The following is an 18,784-nucleotide window of genomic DNA, read 5'->3' as shown; positions in this document are numbered from 1 at the left end:
AAGTGCATATTGTACTCAAAGTAACTTTTATTTGAGGAAAAAAAACAAGTTTGGATCCAAAGCACTCTTTTGCTTGTTTCAGTGCAGGAGATAAAAGCCCTTAATATTTGTATATTAACCTCTGGAAGTCAATTGCATCTCCAGCAATTTTCTCACTCGATGGTTCTAACTAATGAGGGTGACCTGCATACCTGAGGGATACTTGGCCAGGAAAAACAAAAAATCCTGAGAATGCTGAAGCCCTGCAAGAGATATCTATATGGATCATACCACATCTGCATTTTTTCATCAGTTGCTGGTAGCCTTGAGAATTTGGCCATGAACACTACACTACAGCAATTTCAACCTTGTATTGGAAAAAAAAAAGCAACAAAACACCCTAAGATTTTATTATACTTGTTAATTTAAATTCTCTCAGTGAGCTTTCCAGAGCTCTTCATAAGCCATAAACACATCCAAAGTCCTCTGAGCAAGGGACTGGCATTTGGCAATGCAGAGTCCTGCAATCGTACCCATGAGTGTTTTCATAAGCAATCAGATGCAGGCTCAGGAGCTCAATTTAAACAAGTTGTGTTCAAATCTAAGCTTGTAATCTACCTGTGGGTTGTACTCTTTACTTAAACTTTTCAGAAAGAACTGTGGTTTGTATGCTTTGGTATAAGCCAGCTCTAGCTGCAGTGTAAGTGCTACAAATACTCCCCCCAAAATAGGAGGAAATGCCAAAATTCTATTATAGCAAATGCAGTATTCAAATATTTTAAACTTGAGAAAATAATTCCATTTTAGAGGAATCACCAACTGTGGAGGTTTGGAGACACTAACTTTCCATAGAATGTGCTAAATTGTAGGAAGAAGCACAAGGTTTTCACCATCCCACAGAACAAATTTCACTGGGAAATACTCACATAGATCACACGGCTTGGGGAACCTGATGTACTTGAAGCAGGTACAGAAATAATACTCTCAGAGGAAGTCCTAGTTTCCTATGGCAGGAGAAACGAAATAAATAGGAAATACAGGAGAGTTAAAGATAATATAACTGTTATTTCAAAAAAAGCATAGAAGACATTTGATTTAATTCAATCTTTACCACTCAAAAATGACAAAGAGCTCAAAACATGGAGTTAAAAATAAAAGAACACTTGCAGACAATCAATTTAACCTTTTGAAAATGCAAGAATTGTTTTACACATGGTTTTCTTATCCCTGCTCTTCAGAACAAAATGTGCCAGAGCACTTCTGGGGTGCCAGGACAACCTTTGGGGACTATCAGAGACAGGTCAAGTCACAAGAGGATACATGTGCAATCAAACCATTCTACATCATGTCTGAAGCATGTCACACTGCCATGGCATTCACTCACAGCAACACAACATGGAAAAAGACCTGGGGAATGATCATTTAAGACAGACAGTCTAATTAAACACCTCTTCTGCATAATTAAAGTGCTTTTCAATTTTCCAGAACTTGTGTGGATGACATGAAAACATTGCTGCTACACTGATGTAATGTACAAACCATATTTCTCTTTCATGACGTCCCTACAGGACACTCCATGCAAAAGGGAAAAACAACTTCAGAAAATTGTGCTATTCCAATGTTTTGAAACCTGTTAAAGTCAAATGACAGTTTTGGGTTAAGCCCAGGATTCCCAGATAAAGCTTCAGAGCTTCCTTTGTGTCCTGAGCATGGTCATGGCATCTGGCCCAAGGCAGCCAAGCTTGAGCAGAAGGGCTGGACAAGATAAGCTCCAGAGGCTCCTTTCAAGCTCTGGGTCTTTCCAAGGGCAGACAAGGGGTGAGTCCTTTCTTCCTGACACCCCTTGGAAGAGCCCAGTCAGGGCACCAAGGTTACTGGAGCTCCCAGCTTCTGCCTTGCACATTTCCAGTAAGCTCTGTGAACTGCCCAAGTGGAAACCAGTAACAAGTGGTGCTCCTCAAGGGTCCATACAGGGAGCAGTAATGTTTGATATCTTCATCCATGACCCAGACAGTGGGATTGAGCCCATCCTTGGCAAACCAACAGATGACACACAGCCACGTGGTGGGGACAGCACACAGGATGGAAGGGATGCCATCCAGAGGCATCCTGACGGGCTTGGGAAGTGGAGCCATGCAAACCTCATGAAATTCAACAAGGACAAGTGCAAGGTCCTGCACTTGGGTCAGGGCAACCTCCAACACCACCTCCATAAACTGGGTGGTGAAGGGAGAAGAAGGACTTAGAGAATACGGGTGGCTGAAGAACTGGATATGAGTCATTCCACATCTCACACATGTTCTTTATTCTCTTCATGATCCATTACTCCTTTTAGCATCCCCATCCATGCCTGCTCCACATCTTCTCCCAGCTTTTTCAATAAAACCTCACACCTTTGTTGACTCTATTGCCTCTGTTAGCTCATTTTCTGTACTACACATTTTTCTTCCTCTTCCACCTACGTCTTTTTCCTATATGGAAATTTACAAACCTTACTTTCCCTTGCTGCTTTGATTTCTCCTGTCTTTTCCAGCTTCCTCCCTTCTGCTTAAAATCTCACTCTCCCATCATCTTTCTTTACGCTGTCACTCTCTTTCACAACTTTGTTTTCCCCTCCACTCCATCTCCAAAGTTTTGGAGCATGCTGCCACTTTCTCCTTTTGCCTTTGTCGCCTACTTTAATTACATGCTGTTCATATATCTATATATAGGAAGATAACTTAAAAACAACAAACTGCAAGGTCAAACAGTAAATTTCTCAAGCAGTAGATCCCATTCCAGAATTTACAAGTGATGTTGAAAAGTTCATTATTACTCTCTTTGAAATGGCATCATTCCTTCTGGTTTTATTTTTTCAATAATGAACATAAAGATCAGAAAATGGGAAAAACTGAAGGATAAAGAAAAACTGCTAGGCTCGGGAAAACTATTTGATATTCAGAGTTTGTCATAAAGAACACCAGAGCAATCACTTTCCAAACACATGGGTACAAAAACTACAGCCAAGATCCTTTAGGGTAAATCCCAAACACTTTTTTTCCCCAAACTGTAACTTAGTCAAAGTTGGACTTTTTAACACACCAGATTTAACAATCTTTTTACGGATGCTGCCTGCTGCTCTGACTTGTCCCATGTGCCTTCCTCCAAGCCTTGAACCAAAGCAGAGCTTTTTTGAACAAGGATACCAAGGGTACCACTTGGAGCATCAGAGAATATCAGAAGTGAAAAACCCACACTTGGCCTCTACATTAAATGAGATAGTTTTAACTCATTTCCACCACTTCAGAAGGATCATTAATTCTTCATGTCCTACAGACAGCTTATTTATCTTATAATTATTCAAGTTGCCAGAATTCCCCCTTGCACACAGAGGTGCACAATCATCCAACTTAAGGAGGTACTTAAAGCCAGGGATTAAATTAAATTGTGGCTGGCTTGCCAACACTTTAGAAACAAATAATAAAACAGAAACTCCAAGGAGATTTCTTTTTTTGCATAAACAAATAAAGTGAAAGTCTTCTGATCTTTTTAGTTCAGAGCCACAGGAAAAGAGGTCATGAACTGATAATATCACAATCAGACAAGTTAAAAATTAACTTTTTCTTATTCATATTTTCACATTTTTCCTTATTCAGCTTATATATATATATAAGTCTTAGGTCAACATTCTCCTTTTTCTGTAGCTTTAATCACTGATTAAAAGTAGAACATTTATATTACATGATTACATTGCATTAGCCAACTAGAGTCCCATAATTTAAAATTTAACATTACAGCAGTGAAAAAATTTCCAAACCCTTCCATCCATGCTTGCTGCTGCAAATAAAGGATAGAGAATAATATGTCAATTGAATAACATTGGGTAAAAATACAGTTTTTTACCTTGTTTTTTTCTTCAGCCTTTGCAGCCTGTCTACAAACTGGATGCCAAATGGATGTTCCTGTAAAGTAGATTTATAGTGCTGCTTAATTCAGTTCCTTCTTAAGAACCTTAAAAAGTTCAAAATAAGGACTTTATTAAACCCTCCTATAAGGTGTTTTAAGACATAGATTACTGACTACTTCCCCTGCTAGAGCAGGATACTTTCAGAGGTCAAGATGACAACCTCTCAACACCAGTGAGCCTGATCACAGACATTTAAAAGACTTCAGAAAGCTACATGTGCTTCCATATGGCAGATCAACATCAAAATCTGAGTCCTAAGAAGTGTGATATGGGATCTCTGGAGCTCCACTAGTCCAACCTCCTGCTCAGGGCAGGTCTCAGTACAGCAGGCAGGGCTGTGTCCAGCTGGGCTTTGCCTTTTTCCAAGGATGGAGATTCCAACCACATCTCTGGGCAACCTGCTCCATGGTAATTTTTTTCTTTATATACAGTTATAATTTCCTGCACTCTTATAATACATATTCTTGTAATAGTTGGGCTTGGGTCACACACAGTAGCATGCTGTGGTGGGATGGAACAGCATTGTGCCATGTAAGCCCAGCTGAAAATCCAGTCTGACCATCACTATCTATTTATACACGGTTCTCATCTTGCACTTCCCATATGTTTGTCTCTACTAAGTCAGTTACTAAGGAACTGCATAAATTCAGGGGAGTATCCATCCTGGAAGAAGCAGGAGATTCCAAATGAAACAACTCTCTATTGCCTACAGGTACTGAAATGAGGATCTTGGTGAGATATAAGTAAACAATGAGTGTGAGACAGAAACTTGAATAGCTTTGCACTACTCACAAAGGAAAAAATTGTTTCAAAAAGTTGAACATGATGTTCAAAATAGTGTTCAGCAGAAGTAGAATGTGTCTAATGATATAAAATAAAAAAATTATTTGCAAGTTTTAATAGTAAGAAGGAACCTTTATGTTTATGCCAGTCTGAGCTCAGACCCGCCACAGATAAAAGCTCCAGAGTTAAACAAAGTGAGTGCACTGCAACTTCTGCCTGACTAAACTGGAATCTGAGAACCTTTGCATAATGAATATTTAATGTTTATACTGGGTGGAGAGTATCAAGAAGACTTATTGGAAATGCTTTGTTTTCACAGCAGTTTGATAGTTTTCTAACTAGTGGATTTTGGAAACAAGATAGAAACAGAAGATATTTCCCAGAAGACAGATGGAGATCATTAGAATTTATTACACAAAAATAACCCAGATGAACTCAGACTCCTGCAGTAAAAGAATGCCAATAAGTACAGACCAGATAAACTATGTTTACTAAGTTACTGATTTTTTTGTTACTGAGGGACTAAGAAACATTTTTATAGCACCTTTAAATTCAGTGCTAAGTTATCTTCCACTTACAAGCAGATCTGAGCTTGCCCCATTTGTCCCATAAATTGCTTCAAATTATCCCAATGGATTTAAGAAGTACTTAGATCACTTGTTTATTTTGTTGTTTTTTTTTAACTACTCCTGTCTGTAGCCAAGCTACACTGGGAAATTTTTTCACACTGAAGAAAAAAAGTCCTTTCACCCAAAAGCTGTCTGTTGGATGACCACTGAAGATTTCTGCTAAGGAACAGCAACACCTAAGGTAACTTTACAGTAGCTTATTAAGAGAATGAAGAACATATTATAAAACCCTGGGCTCCAACGTTTTTTATTATTTAACAGGTTAGGCAGTCCAAATAATTGATCATAGATCTTTCACGTCATTAACACCAGTTTCTAATGGAAACTGCTCTCCATGTGAAGACAAAAGAGGTATGACAGTAGCTGGTGTAAACATTCCATGAATCAGAAAATGAAGTAAGATGGATCCAAATTAATAGAACCTGAGCATACCCTGCTATTATTTAAAATTGTAATCAGAACAAAACCTAACAAATATCCACCCTTACACCAAATGAAACTTAAAAAGAAGATTGACTTGCAAACAAATTTCAGAAGGTTTGAAATCTAGAAACAAATTTGTAGTTTGATGTACTTTTTAAAAGCATTGATGTCATATGGGATTTTAGTACTGCTAAGATCCTTTTCAACTGGAAGAACTGCAGTATTTTCTGGCTCCTGAGGGAAAATTCATGAGCACAGACAAGTATCACTATGTCCTTTAATGAGCTATTTCTTGTTGCAAACCAAAGTGACAATAAAATTGTCATTTAAAATAAAGTACTAAACCATAATTAGAGCTTACTGAGACCACTGTTGTGTTTTAAATAAGGTCTAAGTTTTCCAGCTTAAGGAAAATTTTCCAAGTACACTTCTAGAAAATCATGGACAATTGCAAAGCTGTAAACAGATCTGGGCAGGCATGTGATTTTAGGATAATACACCAGTGTTGCAGTTCCCACAGCCTACTGAGTTTCTCTTTTCTGTTTTACTTTGAAAAGATACTGCCAGTCAAAGACATATGCAAAAGCCTTTACTTTCTCTGGTGTTTTCCCCTGTATCTACCAGTATAAGCAGTTTGCTTTGATCAGTTTAGTAGAGGTAGAAGTTGCCACATACAAAGGATTGCAGCTCGTATTTATGTTAAATGACATTTTTTCCCATTGCATACTTTAACACACAAGCTTTCTGTAACACTGAATTTCTTCTGTGTAAGGCTTTGGTGTGGGCAAGAGAGCCAAGTGTAACTTTCATTTTTTGTTTGTTTGATTTACCTTGGAGATACATTTCTTCTCCTTCTGCAAACATCTGATTGCACCTGACACATCGTGCGCAGGTTGGGTGATAATGCTTCTCTCCTGCCTGTTCAGAAAGAGGGTACAGATGATTAAATATATTGATCAATTTAGCAGTTTTTCTTTCATTCTCTTGAATATGAATAATTTAATTAGTTAATGATAGTCTAACAGTCTCCTACAACCACAACGCTAATTTTTCATTCTAGACAATTCATGCTTTAAAATGTAATTATTGTCTTGCCTACACAAAGTAAAAAAAAAAAAAAAAAGTTTATGAGCAATAGTTAAGTCTGAGTTTATGGGATAGAAACAAATTTACGCAACAAACACATTTCTGTAAACCAAGTGCAGGGTAGCTTAGGACTTACCTGCAGGAGGAATTTGGGAGGTCATAAGCTTGACCATGGATTTGCACCTCAACCATATGTTCCTCATGCATCAACTGAATACATAATCTTAGTGCCCAGCAAGAACCCTTCTGTGTGAGGAATGTTTGTAGCTGCTTTGAAAGTGCAGGTGACCTGTACTCAAGAGATTCCATGAGGAATGTGTACAAACCTGCCTACAGGACTGAAAGTCCAGAGCAGGCAGTTCTGGGTACTGTGCACTGATACCCTCACATGGACAGGCCAAGAGTTTTTCTATCTGTTCAGAGATTAATCCACATAATTTAATATCACCTTTTTCATTGACTGAAATGAGAACAGGACTGAGCCTTCAATTTGCTCAGGGTTGCTTAGTAACTTACCAATTGTCATATATTTAATTTCTCAATTACCTGCAATGTTGGCTTGAGCCAGTGACAAAAACAGCTCCCAGGGAGTTGTGCTCTGCTGAGTGAACAACATGGGCCAGTCCCTCCAAACTGCACTCCAACCCCATCTTTCAGATGGCTCTCATAAAACAGAGTTCAACATCCCAAAGACAGCTCTTGCACAAGCTCCCAGCACTCCTCACTCTTCAAAACCTCTACAGAACTGAAAGCCAAATCTTGCCATCTCCTTTCTCCTCTTTGACCCCATATTCTTCCATGCTAGACAGAACTGCCCATGGTTTAAATGGTTTAAGGTCAATGCCATTTCCACTAGGAACAAGCCAGGAGATCAAATAATTCTACAGCTCAGAGCTAAAGTAAACTAAGTTTAACAAGATGAAGCTAAGGCTGACTTCAATAAAAATTCTCCTGAAGTTAAAAACATGCAAATTTGGTCCATATAGGATGTCTAATAACCTGCTTACCTGAAAAACATTGAAAGTGCTACTAGGATTGTGGGTGCCTTTAAGTAACTATCAACTATTGCCCCACTGCCTTCAACATGTAAATAGGCTCTCACAGCACTGCACTGTAAATCTAGATTGATTGATTCCATCAATCTAGAAATTTAGCTCTGTTACTACAAAGGTGATTTTTCTAACTCTTTCTTATTTTACTCCATCAGTGTTAACTTGATTCACTTCTGAAGACCTGCTGCAGCATCTCAGATTTGCAATAAAGAGCAACACATCACATCAGAATTGCCATTTTGAAAACAGATCTGCTCCAGTTCACTCTTTTCATGTTATCATTTACGCAGATTTCAGAGTGATTTTTGCACTTTTAGACATGGAAGATGGTCACTACTATCTGTGATGACACCTTTAAAGTACTATACCACAAAGTATCAGTATTGAGCTTAAACTTCAGGTTTAAAATTGCTTGCCTTAGTGCAGGTGTTTAAGCACAGAAGAGTATTTAATTATTACCAGATAAACTTATGTTTGGCAGATCAAATTGAAAAGGAACATAATTTCCCTTGGAAGTGCACAAGCATTGCTGATGGAATGCATAGCCTCAGTAACTCAGGGAATCCAATTACTTCTTTGCTAAAATAAACTGCCAAGACAGATTCTCAGACAACCTAGATGCATCACAGAACAAAGTCTATTTCCCTGAATTTAACAGTACAACCAAATATATAATTTTAATTCACTTAGTGAATTCACTTGCATAAGTAATATCAGCTAGGTATAGAATGGCACAGAAAAACCTCTTTTATGACACAGAGACAACTGTAACAGAAAAATTAGGGGAGAAAAATGGAGTGATCCTTTTGCTAATTATCACACCAAGAGAACTCCAATGGATTTTGTCTAATTATCTCTGAATTAAAATGGCACAAACTCAAAATTTTTCACGTAAGTCCAAGTGCTGACAGTGGCTTTTGTTGCACCTTTTTATTTTTTTTGTCCTTCTTCTAATCAAAGCACAGAAGACATAGCAGACACTTCATCACCTGGAAGTACTTAAAAAAGACCACACCATATTTCTAAATCAGAGGTGCTAGCTGAACCTGAGGCTAGGCAGCTGATGCAGGAATTAACTAATACTATTTATTGATATTGATATGCAGTTACCCTGATCAGATATCATAAATTATATTCAAACCTAGGACCTGAGACTGAATCAGAGAGTCCCTTGGGTAAATGCCAAGGAGGCTTTCATAGTGCCCCTTTCTCCTGTCCCTTCAATTTCAGGGGCTTGGTCTCATAGATGAACAATTGGTTCCAGCAGAACCCAGCTATTTTATAAGCTTAGGGCAGCAAATATTGTATTGTTTTGGTTTAGTTGTAATAAAGGCCTCATCATTTTTTCTCTTCTTGCTTATATTGATGTGAGGTAGTTCAAGGCAACAAACAAATTCCTAACCATATGGTTACTTCTTCTTTGCACAGTTTGAAAGCTTAGTTTGACAGATTGTTGTCTCAGTGTTTAATAAAATACCAAGATACACAGAGCACAGAATAGTGACATTCATCTCTGAGATATCTGTTATGGTTGAAGTGATAGGTTTTAAAAAACCTCCTCAATATGCTGCATTTGCTTCAAGACTGCACCATGTCTTTGTGCCCAGGAATCCAGATGTGAAGATAGTATTATTGTGAAGATCAATTTGAAGGCTAATTTTCAGCTGAGATTACCTCAAACCTGAATAGCAAAGTGTGTCCTTAGTAATACAGTAAATTACCAACAATTCAGTTTTCCTTCAGCTGACCATGAACCAGCTTTCCACAATCACCAAGTTGCACTCTTAGTACGTAACTTAAATGGAGTCAAAACAGTCCTCAACACCCTGAGATGAAGTATTATGAGTTACTTCTTTCCCTCTAGGTTTAAGAGACCCCTTTGAACATGAAGTCTCCTCTGCAGAGAAGGAAGAGCCTTATAGGCTGATCACCACGAGCAATGTTTAACCACGGGAGCCTCCTGGACCTCCTGCAGTCCTTGTCCTGAGCACAGGGACCATGACAGCACTGCAACCTGTCCCACAGCACATCGACAGACAAACCACACTTCACTTAAAACAGACAAACCCACACTTCACTTAATGCAGAGAGCTCTGCAACAAAGTACATACAAACACCTTTCCTCATTTCTCATCACTTGAGGGCTTGAACTAAGAAAAAGGAGAATAAAGCTGATGTGACAAATGTGAATTGCATCATCCAAAGCGCAATTTGAAGACAGTAAGGAGCATTGTTCAAAAGGCTTCAGAGCAGTATGATCACCAGGCCTGGAAAACATGCAGTGCTAGCAAAACTAGAGTAATTCATACCAAAAGGAATAACCTTAATTAGTTAAGTTTGAGTTTTAAATTAGCTGTCATCACCCAGGAAAAATGTATTACATTACTGCAGACAGCTCAGCAAAAAACTCTGCTCATTTTCTGACTATGGCTGCCATAACTGATGAAGTGGTAGAATCCAGAAAAGATGATATGTACAATAACTGTAACTCTACCACAATGACATTGCTTGTCTGGTCTTTCATGCTGTTTCTAGAAGTGTGATATGATTTTTTACTGCACTTGATGAGCGACAATTGCTTACGGGTGGACACATGAGAAACTGAGCAGCCTAAAGCTCAGTGTGAGATGAGTCCTGGAATGAAGACTCAAGATTTCTGACGTCTGATTCATCACTGAAGTCTAAGTACATCCTATCTCACTGCATTACTCAGTGAAGAATGAACTAGTTAGTAAAGGGAAAATAGAAAGTACAGAAAAGCATTTAACATACTAGATAAACTTACGACTACTGATTCTTTTCCTGAGAATTAAAAGCTATCAGTCAACTTTTTCCTGTAAAAATGAAAAATAACAACACTAAAAAGAATCTATCCTGTTATCAAAATGAATAGGAGTAACTGATATCTTTTATTGCTGGGAGTAAAGAGCTTGTGGAAGTGACAAAAGGTTATATTGCTGCAATGATTCAATCATATCAAAGCATATTTTCCATTTTGAGTGCATAATACAATATAGCTGCTGCAATAGTTCCTCATTACCACTAAGTGATGTCTATTGAAGTAGATCCAAATTCTGCCAACCTTGTACTCTAAAATCCCCAAATCAAGTCCTAACTGTACCCTATGCTGAACAGAAACAATGAAAAACAGTCTACAAAACAATGAGCTGGTGGGTATGCCAAGGCATGGGGCAGCTGCCTGACCCACACACAAAGCCCACAGAAGACTGGGATAAAGCATTCTTAGTTGAAAGCTTTTCACATGGAACAAATTTGCTGGAGAGTTGTGTCATCACCAGACAGCCACCTGTCCAAGCAAAGGGAAACAGAATAAAGCACAAAACCACTGACAGAATAAGCCTTTCCATCAGGCAGCTTCTCAAGCTGAATTGAAGTACTAAAGATCTTATAGAAGACATATGACTTGACTACTGTTGCTTTTTATGTTGAGGGAAGTTACCCTTTGTATGGAATGGGAAGGGGGAAAATACTTGGGCAATGTAGGGATGAGTGAAAGTGTAAAACTTTGATTAGACAATAAATTATTCTCTTTTGTATATTTTGTCTCCATTTCCTGAGTAATGTCCATTCACATGGACATTCCCATTTGTTCATTAAAGGGCACTGATATTCCTTCAGGCAAACTTCATAGTACAGGCAACAAAATTCAGTTTAAAGTCAGGAAATGTGCAAGTGACCACAGAATGGAAGACTAATTCATCTAACCCAACCTCCTGCTCAAAGCACGGTTGATACTCAATTCAGATCAGTCTGCCCAGGAATTTTTTCAGCTGAATACTGAAAACCTTCAAGGATGGAGGCTATACAGCTTCTGAGAAATATTACTCCAATGGATGGTAGTTATTAGTTATTCTTTGGGATTTTTTTTTTCCTTTTTATCCAGTCACTGCTTCATTATCTGTCATTTTAAATGCAACATTGATGAGCATGTAGTTTCAATGGAAGTATTTTTTTTCAGACTATATAAATAAAAAAAGGTGGAAAATCACTGAACTCCTTTAATGGCTATTTAATTAATCCTGTTTATACTTCTTCATTAATTCTTCAAATTATTGTTTTTACTGAGAGATTAAGCTATTTTGTGAATGAATTGTGCTTTTTCTTAGGTGCCAGGAATGTACATGGAACTGATAATGAAGCACAGGTACAAAAAGGAACTCCACATATTTATCTTTATGAAATTTAATAAAGTTTTTTGAATGAGATACATAATTTTGTTATTAAATAGCCCAATCAGTCAGTGCATTGATTTATAAAGGCAAATTCAAAATTTCTGGAAGCAAATGCAGTTCTCTGAATTTAGATAAGGTTCTAATTCTTGCTTCCAGAACTACATTAGATATTATCTAATAACTCTCTGGCCTAACAGCACAGAACAGGCTTAGAAAATTTTCCTATCAAGTTATTCCACAACAGGCAAACCACAGGGGTTGTTCTTGCTTATTCCCACGTGTTAATACAACCCTCCTGCTCTTGGCCTGCGCTTCAACCCACATTGTACAATGTGCATTTAATCTAAAAGGCTGTGTAAAACCTAGGACTCAGATGTTTGTCCTGTCTTTACTCAGGAGTACCATGAAGAAGGTGCCCAGCACTGCACCATCAAGTGTTATCAATGGATGCACACACTGATAACTCTGATAACTGATAACTCTGCCACTGGATCCACATTCTGGCATTTTACAAGGCCTATACTGGCTTCCGTAAACTGAATTCTAAGGGGTATATTCAAATTATAGTGATGTTATTCAGAAAAATAACCTTTGTTCTTGGAATAGAACACTCTGCTCAGTTATCAGCTTTAAGTGGAATCACATAAAATCTCCACTCACATTTCTAGCAAAGCCAGAGTTTTGCATATGCAACAGAAGGACTTGAACAATTACTCAGTAATAGTTGTACACAGTAATGGTGAAGTTAGCAAACAGCTGTCATATCATCTACTGGGTTTGAAGGGACAGGCAACATTGTCAAGGCAGAGGTATTTTGGCAAAATATCTATTGTTTATGCCACACAACAGTGTTGAGGAGAAAAAAGTGTGAGAGCCAGAAGTTAGAGACAGAATTCTGTGGAGAAAAGCTCTAATTCTCTTAGTCACAGTGGATCTGACTCACCACTGACTCACTTCAACAGCGTGCCATGGCAAATGAACCGTTTTCATCAGGATTTACACCACTGTAAATGCAGTGTAATGTTTTGTATCTATCATTCTCCTAATCTTCTCCTTACTGGATTCATTTATCATCCTGCTGGATGCCAAGAAACAGTCACATGAAATGATCACTCTGCACACCTGCAGCATTACCTACGGCTTTAGCAATCTCATGTGTGCAGTTATTTCACGTTGTCTTGGTTCTGCCTCATCCTGCTGTGCTTTGCAGAGCCTTGAGAATTCCCACCCATATTTGAGTCATTTTAATTGCTTCCCACATACTCCTTATTCTTCCAGGTATAAGGTGCAGATCAAATGTACCAACAGGAACACTCATTTCAGAATGATAACAACTTACTATGACACTGGACTGTCAAAAGAAGTTTCTAATGGTTGTGGTAGAAAATAAAATAAAAGTAATTAAAAAACCATAAGGGGGGATAATTGAGAAAAAATAAATAAAAGAAGGAAAAATAGCACTATTACAACTGTAATCTTATTCTGTGACATCTGCAAACAAGTTCTGGCTCAGGAGCAAATTCAGCCCTGTCACAGACAGGTAAAATCTGGAAAAGGACAACAGTGCATTTTTTCTATAGAATTTGGTAAATGTTCTTGTAAATCAAAACAGTTTGTCATCTCTAAAACCACTGATTTTGCACTCAGTTGTTTCTGTTATGGAGTGAATGATCTGCCTCTTTTGTCTTTTTCTTCTCAGCTTTGTAATTTTTCTTGCCACCCACTGAGACTGGAAGAGGCTTCTGTTTTCCATCTGCTCAACAAATCTCCTTTATTTCTTTTCCACTTTCCTTTCCCACTCTTTAAAACCCACCTAGGGGCCAAGACAAACTGCAGCTGGCTCTCACTTATGCCAACTCTTGATAGGAGACAGGGAGTGAAGAAGAAGGATGACTTGCAGACATATTCCCCTTAATTTTTGACTTTGCAGCTGTGTATTTAGCACACCCATTTCAGATGGGAAAAATGCAGCTCAACCAACACTGAGCAGCCCTGGAGAAACAGCCCTATTAGACATTCCCCTTTTCAAGCTGAACATGGTGATCTGGGATGTAAACATTTAAGAACAGAAGTTGTCTCATTCTATGCCTGAACAAGGAGTGCTATTCTGGATCACCAGATTTACCTGGGAGTGGAAATTCTGCTGTTACATGCAGAACTGACATTAATAATCCTTCCTGAAAGTAGGAAGCTTCTGCTTTCAGACCTAATCCATGCATTTTCAGTTCAATGTACCATTCAGAAGTTCTTACACTTTGGGAGGAAGAAAAGAAATTTGAGAAAGCACAAAAAATGCTGAAGGTTAATAGAATGAAAAAACTTAAAGCTACAAGAAATGAGTCACAGGCTGCTCTCCTGCTATCAGCAGACAGGCTGAACTATTTTCACATGGGCCAGAGCATCCTGGAGATACTTTATTAACAAAGGCAACTGAGTGCACTTAGTGCTGCACCACTGCCATGGTTACGGGATGGAGCTAGAGGCAGGGGCTTGTGCTGCTGACTGGGTCAAGGGAGGTCCAGGGCTTTGCAGAGCTGTGCAACAGCAGCAATCCCCTGATGTGGGTCAGAGGAACACCAGGAATGAGAGAATACACAAAGTAATTGGATGAGGGACTGAAGACATCCATGAGGTGCAACTTTTCACGTTGTAAGGACACCCAAATGCTGGCAAAGAGCACTGGATGTTAATGCATCACCACAGCAACACATGGCTTAGAGAGACAGTGTAGCTGGCAGACTGTGTGCTGCTGGGGTCTGAGGCTCAGGAGGGATCAGGGGGACTACTGGAATCACTCCTTTCATCCTTCAGTCAGTCAATCCAGATAATTTAAGATAGTCAACTGGTACTACATTTTGGGTGAGGAAAGGAATTGGCCACCACAAGTCTGCCAGGCTCAAAAATCAAACTATGCACTAAAACTAACACATACAAACCCACACAAGCACAAACGCACAGCAGCACTACTGAGGACTTTCCCCATACATGTGGGAGGAATTCTCAACAGAAAAGCAAGTAAGCAGCTGAGAAAAGAAATAAAAAAACCCTCACAAAACCTGCAATAGTCATTATTTTCTGTTATTCAGAAATAGTTTGCAGAACCCCTCACTTTGGTAAAAATATAAGTTTTAAGCTATCATCAAATGGTACTCTGTGCTCTTCAATAAGCCTAACAAATCATTTATAGGGTAAAAGCTATGCAAAAAGTTTGTTTTAATGTACAGTTTTCTCCTGACACACTGACAATTTGTGAGTTTTTAGCAGTTCAGATAATAAATACAGATAGGCGTAGCTCTGTATTTCTGGAGAGAAGAGGAGGCTAAAAAGGGGAAGGCTGAAAATGAGAAAGATGAGGTGAATTCACCTAGACCAATATAACTGGGCTACAGAAAAGATTAAAAGATACGGGAAAAAGGCATTTGCATTGCTTGCTGACAGTATTTTTAATGATGCCTATCTCAAAGCAGAGGGTCTAGGTCAATTGTCAAAACTTACCCAGATAAATTCAGATATAATGCACTGATGATTAACCTGCCAGCAGCCCCAGATAAATGCAAGTGGCATCAAACCAGAGACCATTCCCAAGCTGCAAAATGCCCTGTATCTCAGCAAACACTAGGCATTGAAAGGGCTAGTTAATGTTTCCTACCTTAGATGGTCTCCTTTTGCTAATGCTGATTTATTTAGATGTGTCTTTCCAACAGTTTTCTTTCTTCTCTGTTGAAGGGAGGGAAGTGGCGTAGAGAGCAGTTTCTGAGGAAGGCAGCACTGACACTTGGATCCTTTTGCTGCTCCGACAGCCTTCCCGAGGCTGCCCATGCACAGGGTACCCTTCGCTCGTACAGAGCTGCCTTTATTGCATGTTTCACTATTAATGCCTATATTAATAAGCTGCTCAAGCACCTTTCACACATCAGTAGGTCCTGTTGTTAATGAAACAGCGGGGTTACAGACATTGCAGAATGAACCATTCTCCCACACTGCAGGCAGAAATTTGTACTCCCTGCTGTAAAGAATTAGTATCGTCTCTCTGCTATACGGAGACTCTTGCAAAGGGAAAGGCAATCGATTTACAAAGTAGATATGGCTGCAAACAAAACCAGCTCAACCCTAGGGCAAAGCAAAAAACAATCTATGAAAAATAAGATTCATGCGTTAATTAGTAAGTCACTGAGGTATAAGTGACATTTAATTGACATATAAATTACTGACATTTCTAGTCTCATTCCTAGTGCCTACTGCATTTGTTCCCTTATTTCAAAATAACATATGGTTATGATTAATAGATGTTAAAAACATATATTGATTATGTTTTTCTAGACATTTACACATATATGTAAACTAGTAAAATGCTAACCCTTTCTTCCCCCACATAAACTGAGTGCCATGCTGTTGTGCATGTTAAGATGTCAGATACTAAAAACATAAAGATGCTTCCAACTGCTGTGATTTTCAACAGCATTTGTAAGGCACATTTACACTAGTCATGTAGCTTTGAATCATGGGACAGTTGTAGATAAAATCAAGTGCTGAAAATATCCCTGAGGGGTATTTTGGCCACTGATGGGACGCAGTTGCCTACCCAAGCAAACGCGACCCCCTCACAGCCTATATTGTGTTTACCATTAAAACATCCCTGGAAGGATATCTTTGGATATGGAGGCTTCCTCTAACAATGTAGGAAACCACCAGCTGAAAGAGCAGATGAAGAGAACCCCTCACCTCAAAGTAACGTCTCACTATGGACTGTCAGTGTTAAAGAACCCACAGAAAAAAATCACACCAGTGTAGAGTACACCAGGAAAGTACTTTCTTTAGAACTGGTGGAAGGGATTATTATCCCTGCACAAGACTGTGGTGAGGCGTTGTCTGGAGTACAATGTTCATCCATGCTGGGAGAAGGTGGCTCCAGTTAGGAACCCACAGTGGGGAAGTCCACCAGCATCACCAGAAAAGCCTGGAGCTGACTTTACAAGCAGTGGAGAATTGGGTTCACTCAGTTTTGCAAAATAAAAGCTGAGAGGGACTAAAACTACTCTCTATAAATTCTCCATAGAGCTCAGCAATTGAAGGGGACAACATTTAATAAAAGCTAAAAATCAATCTTATCCAAAGCATTTTTAACTATTTTAATGCAGACCACTTTAAAATAGAGGCTGGAATTGAGATGATGTTTCTAAGCATGAGATGTTAAGGAAACCCAGACATGCCTCCCAGGAGAGGACAAGGAGGAGTCACTGGCTGTCACACAACTTTGTCAGGCACCTCAACAGCTTTCCAAACCTTTTACACAACCTGCTGTGTGGGAAGGACCAGGAGAGAGACAACACATCTCTGCCTCCCCCAGCAAAACGCAGCTAAAGACTGATTAAAAATGAGGAAAGAAATGGAAAGTATTTTCTTGAGTGAAAGGGCTTTACAGCAGACTCTGAATTACCATAAGAAATATAGTATATTTTTAAAAAAGAGACAATTACATGTTTTTTAGGATATTGTCATTAGAACAAGTTGAAATTTTAACTAATAAATTACTGCTTGTAGTAGAAAAGAAAAGTGCTTTTAGTGCTAAGTGCAGAGAAATAGATTGCAACACAACAAAAGGGAAATGGCTGGTCATAAAAATCAATGGCTTATAATTTTAAAATGTGTGTTATTGCATGATCATAACTATTGCAGGATTGGCAGCAGAAATACAGCATAAGCACTGAAGTAAACCTTTTCTCTCCCTAGAGGTTTTCAGGCACAGTGTATTTTAAGTCAAACTACAAAAGTAAACTCCAGCAACCTCTTGCTCCTCACTTAAGCTGGCAGGTTTATCAATATATACGGTCAGGGACAATACAACACAACTTCTATGGGAGGACTGACTTGCATTTAAGAGTGTTCTGTATGCATCACAAACAAAGCAAATCTTGCCCATAAATGCAGTGGTGGATTGGGTTTAAATAAAAAAAAAACAAAAAACCCCAAAACCACAAGAAACAGCAAAATCATTGCTTTTAAAAGTAATAAAATTCATCATCTCTATAAATGAACTGCTCAGCCCCTTTTATAGCTTTTCCAGTACAAGTTCCCTGGGAGAGCTGGTGCAAGCCAAGGTGGACTGAAGGGGAAGAAAGAAACTAGAAAGGAATTATAAACAAGGATGTCTTATATTAAAGCCCATTTACTACTGCATGGAATGAATCTGGCCCTCAGAAAATGGGCTGAGAGAATAATTTAGGTAACTAAATCATCACTGTATTTGGCTGACAACCTACAAAAACAGCCACATTTTTTTAACTTATCAGTAATGCACACTAGTTGACTCTCCCTTCCTTTCTGCTGAATAAACACAATGAACAAGTGTTGGAAAGGGAGACAAGATTATAAAATCTGGACACAGAATAGTTGTGGAAGCAGCTGTCCTCCTGACATTATCACAGAAATCAGAGATGGAAAAAATCCTATTAGGTCATATAGTCCCTCCCTTTGTCATCGCAGGACATTCCCTAACAGATTTTCCAGTGCCTTGTCCAATCTTGTTGTAAGACTTCCTAAGTGATAGTTTCCAGCAGCTCCTTTGGGAGAGTATTCCTCTGCCTAATAAGTACTGCTGTCAAGATTCCCCCCCACTTTAGGAGCAATTTTCCCTATTTCTGTTTCTCCAGACGATATTCAAGATGGTAAAAAGAAATGCTTCTTAATACAAAT

At 38.7% G+C, this 18,784-nt stretch overlaps 1 protein-coding gene across 9 annotated transcripts in view; it reads right to left on the bottom strand.

The window, feature by feature from the left end:
* The window catches only part of ABLIM2 (actin binding LIM protein family member 2), a 129,193-nt gene that overhangs the window by 43,105 nt on the left and 67,304 nt on the right, over window positions 1-18,784 (bottom strand). For all 9 annotated transcript variants that reach the window (XM_088056348.1, XM_088056350.1, XM_088056353.1 and 6 more), the window contains exons 7-9: window positions 6,591-6,678; window positions 3,862-3,920; window positions 906-983 (exon numbers count right to left, since the gene is read on the bottom strand). In XM_088056348.1, the coding sequence (XP_087912474.1) occupies window positions 906-983; window positions 3,862-3,920; window positions 6,591-6,678 (225 nt within the window). The remainder of the gene's footprint in view (window positions 1-905; window positions 984-3,861; window positions 3,921-6,590; window positions 6,679-18,784) is intronic.

The sequence above is a fragment of the Pseudopodoces humilis genome, chromosome 6 (assembly GCF_049639895.1).
Source record: "Pseudopodoces humilis isolate 2021_Gansu_Grassland_sample_001 chromosome 6, ASM4963989v1, whole genome shotgun sequence".
NCBI lineage: Eukaryota > Metazoa > Chordata > Aves > Passeriformes > Paridae > Pseudopodoces > Pseudopodoces humilis.
Note: the sequence above shows the minus strand (reverse complement) of the source record. Positions and strands in the feature narration are given on the sequence as shown.